The sequence below is a fragment of the Gossypium arboreum genome, chromosome 6 (genome assembly GCF_025698485.1).
Source record: "Gossypium arboreum isolate Shixiya-1 chromosome 6, ASM2569848v2, whole genome shotgun sequence".
Classification (NCBI taxonomy): domain Eukaryota; kingdom Viridiplantae; phylum Streptophyta; class Magnoliopsida; order Malvales; family Malvaceae; genus Gossypium; species Gossypium arboreum.
Window position 1 is genome coordinate 53334243 of NC_069075.1, and position 12941 is coordinate 53347183.

General features: G+C 32.7%; 1 protein-coding gene across 1 annotated transcript; it reads right to left on the reverse strand.

Annotated features, from left to right (window-relative positions):
• Window positions 1–1863: 1863 nt before the first annotated feature.
• On the reverse strand, window positions 1864–2771 carry LOC108456253 (zinc finger protein CONSTANS-LIKE 4-like). Its single transcript, XM_017754852.2, has one exon. It carries the CDS (start codon window positions 2736–2738, stop codon window positions 2220–2222), a length of 519 nt encoding a protein of 172 aa, XP_017610341.1. The 5' UTR covers window positions 2739–2771; the 3' UTR covers window positions 1864–2219.
• Between the last annotated feature and the right edge of the window lie 10170 nt (window positions 2772–12941).

Sequence of the window (12941 nt, forward strand, 5' to 3'; positions counted from 1 at the left end):
CTTATTAGTATATAAATTTATGGTGGGACATGTAAAACATTTTCTCAGCATAATGAATGTGTATAATTATTTATTGGGCAGTTTATATAATATTTATATTCATACGAACTATACGAAAAAAATATAAAATATGACACGTACGTATTGCCCCTTTGTTTTTTTTTTCAGTATTTATTTTTCAATAATGAATAATGGAAGTTGTCGTAATTTTTTAATTAAGACTATTAATTAAGCAACCTGGAACATGACTATTTTACTGTAGGCATGCGGAGTTGTCGGGCATTTCCTTCATTCTTCAAAACTCAAGCCTTAGTTTTAATTTACTCTTTTAATCATACTTATAATTTAACATTAATACATTATCAGATTCTGAACATGAAATTAATCAAAGGACTAAGTGATTGGTCAATTGTGTTACAAGGCCATGAGGAATAATTAAATAAATTGCTTATTAAGCAACGTTTTTAATACTGTTAAAATCCATTAAATTTGGGCTAAATAATTAATGTTATAATTTGTCTGGTACTTTTGGTTCTTAATCAATCTCCTGGACGGTTGGCATCTGCAAAATCCGATGTGATGGTCGGTATATGAGAATATTAATATTTTAACTTAAGCAGTATCCAATAATATAATAGTGAAAAAGATGGTGGATTTGATGCAAAGCTGTCTTATTATTGAATCCCAAGATATTGCTTAAGATTGAATTTATAGCAAAATATAATTAATTAATTAACAAACCTTAATTCAACTTGCCTAGAGTGTATTTTCCTATGCTACCAAAAACTCATTTACCAAAGGATTAGGGCCATAAGAAGCCGGCCGAACGTGTGCGGTCTAAAACTCTCGAACAAGATATAAAAATGAAAACGAAAGGGAATGTAGCTTGAAAGAATGGGAGTGTGTGTGTGCACAAATTCTTAGCAAGGAAACAACTTAAAACAGGAGAGCAGCCAAAAACTTGTGGCGCATGCACATTCAATACCACCTTTGTTTTTCAACGGTTTTGTCTTTGTGAACTGAACAAGAAAAATGAATTTTGGATCTTATTTGTCAAACAATTAAAACACAAGTTGCAATTCATATTGAGGTTTACATATTCTGTAAATATTATGTTATAATTATTAGAACATATTATTTATGAGTAAATTCTTATTAGGTACTTCAAATATTGTAATTTGAAAGCATTGGGATACCAATAATTAAAGGGTAATTGGGTTGTCATAATTTGCAGATTATATCTGAATTGATTCCATCGAAATGTGTCGGAAAATGAAAAAAATAATAATAATAATAATGAAAATGTTGTCGTTATGGAGATGTGGTGCTATCTTCTTAAACAACTAAATTCGCAAAATATCATAGAAATGTTTATATTAGATGTTAAATTATATTTTATATTTTATTTAAAATAATAATAAATTAATTACTACACATTAAATTAAAAGTTAATTATTCATCTTTTAAAAGTTTTATTCATGTCTGTTGCTAAAATTGACATAGTTAATAGAGTAATAAAAAGTAAGTAGCACATAACATGTCACATACACAAATATAGAGATTAATTTTTAACAATAAAATTGATAAAATTAAAAAAAATCATCCTTTAATTTAATATACAAATATTAATTTTTTAATAAAAGAGGAAAATTCAATCCTACTAAGAAAACTACCTCCTCTAATCCAGGTTTGGCAAAATCTGATAATTTTATATATAATACCATTCGCCTCATAAAATTTTTTGCTATTTATCCGATTGTTTGATTCTTACAATATCTGATCCTAGGTTGAGAGGTTGATACATAATCAAAATTACCTATTGTTCTTTTTCGGGCATATCTTTGAATGTCGGAGCAAAATAAATTAAAGGAACAAAATTTATTAGCTGTACATTGGTAAAGATGATTTCAGCTTGAAGGTAAAAACTAATTAGCTGATTATTGAACAAGAATAAAAGGGTAAAAACACATAAGTATCTGGTTTAATTAAATACAAGCCAGTGATAGAGAAAAAATTGCTTTGGACAGCACACCTCGATTCATCTTGAAGCAGCTTTTTTGTCATTTTGCAGACATCAAGCACTAGTGTTGTTATTTCTGGTGCTTTGGATGAAATAAAAGGCAACTAAATAAGCTGATTTATTTCACAAAATTCATGATGTTGTGGAGAATATGAGCAAGCTGGATGATTCTGCTTCAAAACAGAGTTTCAAAAAAGGGTTAGCTTACTGGATAAAAGGGATCTTCGGTCTCACTCCTGCGCTTCAATGGATGTACTGTTCTTGATTGAGAACTATTTTCTTTTCCAAACCTGGTGGAACATTCTTCGCTTGTTGAAGAACTGGAAACTGGTGGCCCAGATGTCCATGGAACCACTTGATTTTCTTCGTCACCGCTGCTATCTCCACCATCGTCTTCACTACTGTCATCTTCCTCATCATCGTCGTCGTCCTCATCGTCATCATTTTCTTCGTGGTGTGTTTCTTCGTTGTTTATCTCATCTGTACAAGTATTTCTGCTGACACAATTTTCGCAAACGGAGACGGTGGGGCCAAGCTTTGGTCCGGAGCCATTCCAGGGCGTAGGAGATTGACAGAGGTGACAAAGAAGGGTTCGTGAATGTTTAGCAACGAGGAAATTGGCACCATGTACTCTGGAATCACAATCCCAGCACAAGATGGCTTGATCTGATTCACAATACATCTTTGCTAAAGAATTGCAGAGCTCACACTTTTTCATTTTATTGTTTTTTTGGTTTTTTTTCTCCTTTCAAACTTGAATTTCCATGTTCATCAGCATCACTGTGTTTTTATGCCTTTCTGTTTGACACATGCTCAAGTGCAACTTGTCAAATGTTTATTAAATGTACAAATTGTTAAATACCTTTTTTCTGCTTTCTTTTTCATATTATCTTATTCTTTAATGTAGCATTTTGATAAATCTCACATCTTTTTTAGATTTGATAAATCTTCCTTTTGTTAGAAGTAATGCACCAATAACCTGCAGTAAACTATGGCTGTGTTTTGTGTCAAATTTGTCAACGGCAGTAAAGTAGTACATATTAACAAGACCAAGTTGATTGACTTTAAATAACAAGACCAAGTTAACAAGACCAAGTTAATTAATTAAAGTATTTTAGGTGAGTTTCAATCATAGAAAGTTTATAACATTTATTTTACCTTAAAATTCGTACCTACTGCCCAGTACCAGTACGGTACCGATCACTACGAGTATTGTACCTATTGTCTGAATAGCAGTGAAGTATGAAGTTGTTCCAAATGTATTTGTGGAGTGACAAAGCTGATGTTTCCTGAGTCAGGTTTCACCTATTGTCATAGCTACGTATTGTCTAGTCAAGAAAGACGTGCATTGTCTAGTCCATTATTGGCGCAAATTAGGCCGCTCATAAATATCTTAATATATGGAATCATCAATTATTTTAGTGATTAAATAAAAGCTTTTCTATGTCTTCTCCCACTCCACTCTCTGACATCACTAATTAATTTTAAAACGTTTCAGGTTCCCCAGCATTTATTAGTTTTTTTTTTTTCCCATATAGTTAGTTGATTTTTGGTCCTTTAATATTTTAAGTTTTCTGGTAGCCACTCATCTGACTATGTCTTAACTGATGTAAAATTTCCTTTTAATTGAGTTTGAAAAAAATGTGTGGCTCATATTATTTCATTACTTCTAAAGTCTAATCGTCACATTTCCAGCGGCCTGAATTGATTAATTTGATTAATAACTCAAGTGTCCTATTATTACAAGATATAGAAGAATAAAGGTATTGACCTGAAAGGGGGGCCAAAGGGGAAAAGAAATTTGTGGTTGAGGTTGAGAAGAACCAAAAAGATTGAAGTAGCCTTTGAGGGCGTGAAGATGAGATCGACAAGTTTTTTATACTCGACATTGGTGGTGGACCTGCTTGAGCTTGTGGGTGCTTCATATTCTGCAAGCTTAAGTTAATTTTGTTGTTGTTGTCGGTCATGTAAATATAACTTAGTTATTGCATTGCTTTCTATAAATGTGGACAGGGTTTTACTTTCCTCGGTGGCTGAGAAACCTGTTCTGTTATTCCTACCCTAAAGCATCTCTTTATTAAAGATGTGAAAGGTGGAGGGCGGAGGGCTTTTTACCACTCCACCAATTAACTAACAAAACGAAACCCACTAAAGGGGATGGGGGTTTGCCAAGATTCTATGCATAATTTACTTGGCATGATAGGTCGAGGGATTCATACAAGCAATTTCCAGCGGCGAAGCGGGGCTGGCATGGCCTGCCCTGTTTAAAATGTAAAATAATTTTTTAGAACCTTAAATTTTTTTAAAAATTTTAAATTAGTAGAATTAAAATTACATTTTGGCTTTTTTTAAAATTATAAAAATTCAATTTAATTCTTTATAAATTATAAAGATACAAATTATAAAAAATTAAAATTTTATCCGACCTTCTTAAAAAAATTTTTTAACTTCGCCTCTGCATGCTTCATGTGGAAAGTTATTCATGCCTTTTAGATTAAGGTTTTTATTAAAAAATTGTTTGCAATTTATGTAACTTAAGTATGAAACCAAGATTAAACATTGGAGTTAAATATAGATTAAAACAACAATTTGTTGTACATGGCATAGGGTATCTTCGCGGGTACGTTCGCAGACTAACCACCTCCGTTTATTATGATCACGTTGGCCAACACACCTTTGCCGTCAATATTGTTCACTCTGAACTTAGGGAACACCCAAGTGGCTGCTAACAAAAAGCCCATCACATTGACGTAACAACCATCATTCACCTTATTACACCCAATAACGTCACATCACCACCATTATTGAAGGACAACCAGAAGACCATATATTTAGGAGAGTTCACTATATGGTTTCTATTGAAAAAATTCGAATTAAAAACGATTTTTTTATACAGTAAAAATTTAAATTTTGATAATTGACTTGATTTGTGATATTTATAATAATAAATATCAATTGAATTCTTACATTTATTTTTAGTTAGTGGGCGTTTGTTGTTCATGGTTTTCAACCAAATTATCTTTTCCGCTATTATCATACCACTAATTGTTTCGAGTGTGGGCTTGAACCAATTGAATTTTGAAACACGGAATTAGAAAAAAATTTTCTACTTTTGGGGTGAAAACGAAAATTCTCTCTTCTTAGTGGAAACTGATAGAATTGTTATCCAGAAAAAATATATGTAACAGTTGAGAATAAATTTTCTCAATTTTTTAGCAATCTCAAAGTTGTGTTAATAACTCTAACAATGTCATCTATTCATAGGAAAAGAAGGTAGAACCCTTGTTAAGTTGTAGTGGTTTATTTCAAATAAAAAAACAACATCCTACATAAAATAGGACTAGGGTGGACGACACACCCTAGTATTCCTACTAGGGTTGCAGCCCCCTTCATGTCTGTGACAGCCTTAAAACGACCCTAGTCGGAATGTGGTTTCGGGACCACAAAACCGAGGCATAAAAATAATTTGATATTTATTTTGATGCCTATAATATGTGTTAATTCATGTGTGACATTTTGATGCTTTAATTTAGAGTTATAAATGTGAATTTCACTAGAAAGGACCTAGTAGAAAACTTTGAAAGTATGATGGGAAATGTATGATGACTAATTAAAGCATGCATGCAAAACAATGGCCTTGCATGTCAAATACCCCTTTTACAAGTGATGGCCGGCCATGACAAGGAGTATGGGCTAAACATGTCATGAAACATGTTTTGTTGGTGCATTAGGGAGAAACAATAAACAAATAAGTATGGGTAATAAGGAAAGAAAAAAAAAGTGTGAGTGAACCCCCCATTGCCGTACATGGAAGAAAAGAAAAGAAAAAATTTTGCTCATCCATTTCATTCTCTCTTAACCGAAAATACTAGAAGGAAGGAGGAATTTTGCTTCATGCTTGGGTTGGAAGAGGATTAGGAAGAGGTTTGGCTATATTTGCATCAAGATTAAGGTATGTTTGATGTTGTGCCATGAGATTCATGCATGTTTTTGGTTGCTAACTTGATGTTCTTATTAGCCCATGGTTCAAATCTTTGTTATATCATGGGGATGGTATTTGGCCAAGGTGGATTTTGAGTTAATGCCATTGCATGCTAAATATGAAGCTTGATGATGATACATGTGATGGTGGGTTGAGGACTCTTAGATTTTCTTTGAGCATTTTTGAATGATATACTAAGTTCTTTGTGTAATCATGACCAAAATTATGGTGTTGTGATGTATTCGCCATGGTACATCCCCAAGTGTGATTTATGCTCTTTGCATGGAGAGTAAGATTTGTGTTTCGAAATCATGTTCATGTTTAGTTACAATCAACTTGAAATTCGGCTCTAGCATACATATATGTATATATGTTTGAGCATGATGTATTGGTATGACGTATGTACTATCTTAAGGTATATACTTACTTATGATGATGTTTCGGTTATGAAGGAAATGATAGATGTGTATTGAGTTACAATATGGAAAGGTATTAGTTAGTAAAATGTATGCTGTTTTTGTGTGGTAATAAGTGCATAAATGGCCTCAACATGGACATGCATATTCGGCCACATGAGGGAAATTGGTGTGCATGTATTCGGTTAGAGGCAACCATATTGAAGCCTTATCTTGGCTTAGATTGTTGACTAAATGGGTAATAAGTGAGGATGGTTGCGAATATACAAACATACATATGCATGTGTAATTGAATTATGAATGTTTAGCAAGATGGTTAAACTAGTTGATTTATTGATTAAGCTCAAGGAGTTAAAGAAGGAGAATCAAGCAAGGGAAAGACGAAGGTCATCGAGTAGCCGACTTGGACTATTTTACCCAACACAAGGTAAGTCATTAAGCATATATTTGATATTGCTTAAATGATTGTAATATCTATGCAATTGTGTTTAATGAGATGAAATATATACAAATGTATGTGTATGAAAAGATGATGTTGTTGAACGTAAAAGAGATAGTGAAATGTGTAGGAAGTTTGCTTCGGCACTAAGTGTGCGAGAAATAGATGTGTACGGTGACGAGATTGGCACTGAGTGTGCGAGCTTGTAATGTATGGCACTAAGTGTGCGAATTTGGACTATATGGCACTATGTGTGCGGGCTTGAATCACATGGCACTAAGTGTGCGTGATTGAGTATTAAGCACTATGTGTGCGAACTCTACATATATGTCCGATTGAATATTTATATGGAGGTGTGACTCTATCGAGATGAGTATGGACAGCGGAAAGAGTAAGTACCTTGAGTTCATGGCCAATAGATGCTATGTTCATGCTCGGGGTGGAGTTGGTAAGATTTAAATCTATGTGATGATTTCAATTGCATGATTGTTGCGAAATGAAATGATGTATGGAAATTGCTTCAAATATCCTATTGAATAGTATATGAAATGTAAATGTATGACTTGGTATGAGATTGATCCGAAGGATCTAAGGAACTATGGTATAGTTCGGTATGGCTAGAACACTTGGCCTTGTTTCATTATTTCATTTTATGATAATGTTATTAATGGATGGTCGTGGAATGCTTATGACTTCTCGAGTTATAAACTCACTCGGTGTTTTCTTGTCACCCATTTTAGGTTTCTTGGACTCGTCTCCTTTTGGGTGTTCAGTAATCACAACGAAGTCATCACACCGGCGAGCAATTTTGGTATTGTCTTCTTAGTCGACTTAGGAGAACATTTGGCATGTATGGGCTATTTTGTTTTGTTAAATTTTGGGTTGTAAGCTTTAAGCTATGTGAAAATGGCCTATGTGGTCGTTTGAGTGGGATGCTAGAATCTATAGCCACCAGTCTTAGAAACCTTAATTTTGATAAGGTGGCCATAATTTGTGTCACGTATGATGGATGATTAGTAAGGCTAAGGAAGGATTCATGAAATTGGCATAGTCTACTGCAGTAACTGTTGCGGACAGCAGCAGTGATATGAGATCGAAAAATCACTAAAAAAAGTAGAAGTGGAATTAATAGCTAAAAAAATTTTGTACTCGAAGCTTGATGGGTCTATTTTCATATGGATGAAACGAAACGACCATATGAGCTTTATTTTAAGAGATATTAAAGTTCTCGTGAAACAGGGCCAGAACGGTTTCTGGATCCCCTATTCCGACTTTGGAAAATCATTGTAAATTAACCAGAGATAATTAGGAGTCCTGCCATATATGTGTAGATTCCTCTCTGAGTCTAGTTTCTATAGAAACAAACGGCATCAGTATTGAAGCCCTGTACAGGGAGATATCCAATTCGTAACGCACAAAGGTCAGTGTAGTCGATCCCTGCAATAGGGGAGACTTTAACTAATAAACTGTACTAATTGGCTTGACCAAAAATTCTAGAAAAAAATCTGTAGATGGACATATGAGTCTAGTTTCAGGGAAAAATTACGAAACTGATTTTCGAGTTGTAAAACTCAAGTTATGATTTTTGAAGCGACTAGTACACAGATTGGCAGCTTGTCTGGGAAATTCTCAATAAGTGGTTTGAAGTCTGTTAACACCTCGTGTTCGACTCCGGCGACGGTCTCGGGTTCGGGGTGTTACAATGTCCATGAGGGATTTTTGGGCTTCTTTCACATCAGGTCAAATTACAAGTACTTCTTCAGCTTTTTGACCCAGTACTCTGTAATAAGATCCAACTTGATTCAATTTTTCTATTTTCCTAAATAAACTTTAATATTCATATATAAAATGATTTTCACATCCCTATTTTTCCCACAAAAAATTTGACAATTTTACCACTGGTAAAAATTTGACGATTTTTCTCCTGATAAAATTTCGACAAAATATGGTTAGTATCACACAGCTCCAAATGGTCACTGTGACCGAATGATTTATTTTCATTTTCGGGCTTCAAAATAGTCCACAAACAAAAAATCATTCTTCCAATCATTTTTTAAGTAATCCATACAGGATTGAAAATAGATCATTTCAACTTCCATTTTTGGAAGCCTACAATCATTTCCAAATGATTCCATTTCTTCATTTCGGAGAAAACCATAATCATTCCGAAATGTTTCTTAATTTTCTTTTCATATTCATTCCATCATTTATATTCAAACACGGAATTCATTTTTTTCAATGAGCTATCGGAGGAACCGATTGAACATATGTAGTTGAGGCTCAAATGATTTACAATTAAATTCTGAATTTTCACTTATTAATTTATAAACTCATTTAGTCATGAAGCCATTCCACTATAGTATCATGACTGAGCTCTCCCCAATGACATATTATTATGAAAGTAACTACTCAGTGCTTGTCCAATGATCTTGTCATAAGTGTGTTACCCTCTTAGAATATCTGTAACACCTCAAAATAAGGCCTAGGAGTTTTAGGAGTATTTTAGGAATTTTGGCCTATATGAGCTTAGAATTTCGTAAGGTTGGTACTCAATAGTGTTTTTGACGATGGCATATTAACTGTCAAATCAATTTTTGAAAAAGTGTTCTAGAAACCCTTAATTTTGAGAAAGGACTGATTTGTAACAAAGTCAAAATAGTAGCATTTATGTTGCAATTTTACCATTTTGTAAAATTGAACCTATTTCTTCCCCATCAACATGTTTTTCACTTCTATTTTGTAACACCCTCAGCCCGTGTCCGTCACCGAATTAGGGTTAAGAGACATTACTGAACAATTTACAGTTCATATAAACATGCACTATATATATATTACAAATCAAAATTTTAATCGCATCATAGCTTACAATTTAATCAAATATTAAGTCTAAATTAATTATGTTATTCGCAACACAGCTCAAATAAACATAATCCAAAATGTGTCAAAATAATTTATACATATACAGAACATATAATACATTAATAACTTCACTACTAAATATTAAATTTATTTTTAAAAAAGTCATGCACATTCTTATACAAGCAACCACACATCATTTACTTACACACAAAAGGTACATTCCATTATAAATAATTATATATATATATATATATATATATATATATATATATATATATATATATATATATATATCAACTCAAATAATTACACTACTCAAATAACTAACTAAAACTTACAAATAATATACCATTAGGAACTGAAACTTTCTTATTCATATTTATTGATTTCGGTTAACTAACAAACCACATAGTCAAACATATTCTTTTTCTTCACTCATTAATCATATGCCAAATACATCTCATATAAATGACATATATTTTAATTTGCTAAAGCGTTAGGTGATATAATATAATACACTTCCATTATTATTTAATAACCGATACATATGATCAATACCAATATATATATATATTCAATAGATTTTGTACCAGCATATATCTTTACCACATTATAACCCAAGGCATATTAATATATTCAAGAACCAAATTACTAGTCAAGTAACTACTATATTTTATTTTTAGCATATGACTGAATATATTTAATAACTAAATTTAATTATTCAAGTTCAACTTCACATAAATATCTAAACTTAGATTGAACCACATTCAAATTATCCAAATATTCCATATATATATATACTTATAAAGACAATACTTTCATACCATTTCCAAGGTCATTAATCAATTTCAATACTCAAACACATATTATAATTGCCTCTCATCCATAGCACATAGCATGAAAATTAAAATGAGTTCAACCCATAATTTAATCAAAATCAAACTCAAGCATAATAACTAAGCTATTTTCAACGGATGAAACACTTACCACAAACACCATCTATTCATAATACTTATTACTTTAACTAAAATGAATTTAACCTACAATCAAGCATAATCGAATTATCAAAACCAAGCTCACTAAACATTATAATCAAGCACACATATGACCAAGCTTAAGCATAATTAACAGATTCACATATGCATACTTTATCTTAATATAAACACATCCAAACTAATTTAATATACTTATGACCGATTCTACCATACTACATACAAGGTCATGAACCAAAATTAATATACAATCAGATAGCACAATTTATAATTATCTATAGCATACGACATTTTGACCAAAATAGACTTAAACCATAACTAAATCGAAACCAAAACCAAGCAAGGTAATTAAGCCATTTTCGCATGGCTAATATACAAACATTTTCAAAATAACTAACCCTGAAGCCATTCTATACATGCCATAATTTAAGTTTAGCTTATAATGTACCAAAATAGTAGATAGTGCGATGAACTTGGCTGACAGTCCCCGAGCTTGTAGCTTAACTCCAAAATCTATAAAACAGAGTAAACACAACAAACAGAGTAAGCTATCAAAGCTTAGTAATTCATAAGCAAAAAAGCAACCTAATAATATCATCAATTTAATTAATTAAACCAAAGTATTTTATCAATATAAATATAGATCCAATCATATAAATTTCATATGATACAATTAAATATTCATTCATAAAAGTCACTTTGACCGAATGCTCACCAGGCCAAGTGAACTTACTATCATTAAAATTCCAAAGCTAAAAGGCCATTATTAACCTAGTTCACATACATATAAATGCACAAGCTCATATATTACAAAATAATTTCATACACATATATTAGACTTTTAACCGAATATATATAATCATACATGGTATTAATTTAAACTCATTCCATTACTACTCATATGGCCGAATATACTTATCTAACTCACATATAATTTTCAATTGCATTACACACAGTTTGTAGTAAGTACCAAATTATTCACTTATTATATTTTAAGTAACCAACAAACCAATTCGTACCTGGCCATCTGACCTGTTTTAAATGTTTGAACATAACTTATCTTGTAACACCCCGAACCCGAGACCATCGCCGGTGTCGGACGCGAGGGGTTAACGAGCTAAATCCTCTTAAAGCACCGACCAATTTGGCATTTCCAGACAGGCTGGAAAACTGCGTCACTGTCGCCTTAAAAATCATATCTCGAGTTTCAAAACTCGGAAACTGGTTCCGTAAATTTTCCATGAATTTAGACTCATATATCCTTCCATGGATTTATTTCTAGAATTTTTGGTCGGGCCAATTGGTACAGTTTATTAGTTAAAGTCACCCATATTACAGGGATCGACTGCTCTGACCTTCGCGCGTTACAAATTGAATATCTCTCTGTACAGGGCTTTAATACTGGTTCCGTTTGTTTCTAATGAAACTAGACTCAAAATGGAATCTGCACATATAAGGCATGACTTCTAATTCTTTCTGGATGATTTATAGTAAATTTTTAAAGTTGCGACAGGGGACCCAGAAACCGTTCTGGCCCTGTCTCACAATAACTTTAATAACTCTTAACATGTAACTTCTATGACCGTTTCGTTTCTTCCATATGAAAGTAGACTCATCAAGGTTCAATTACATAACTTATTCACTATTTAATACCATTCCTACAAATTTTGGTGATTTTTCAAAACCACACCACTGCTGCTGCCAGCATCTGTTTTCAAGGTAACCTTTACTAATTTCATGATTTCCACGATTCAATTGGCCCTTATTGCATACATAGCACAAAGTGTGATCATGATTAACCATTCCAATGGCTAATCTTTTCAAAACAATTCCATACCCCATAATGATCATCATACAAATGATTATAGAATCATACTAAAAACGATATATAGCCATTTTCGCATGGCTATCCAAGCTTACACAAACCGAAAGGTACATGACTTCAACAATAGGGTAGTCCTATACATGCCATTTCAAAGTTCAACCAAAATTATACCAAAATGGAGGCTTTGATAGTGTAGATGACTTCGACTTTAATGATCCCGAATCCGATCGCTAACGAGCAAAATCTATAAAGCAGAGAAACAAAGGAACGGAGTAAGCAATTTATGCTTAGTAAGTTTCGAGCCATAATTTACACACAACCAAAGCATAGCATTCAAGTAGCTAAACAATAATTCATATGCACAATTTCTCAATGACATGCTTACTTCACAATCCCAACTCTTATATT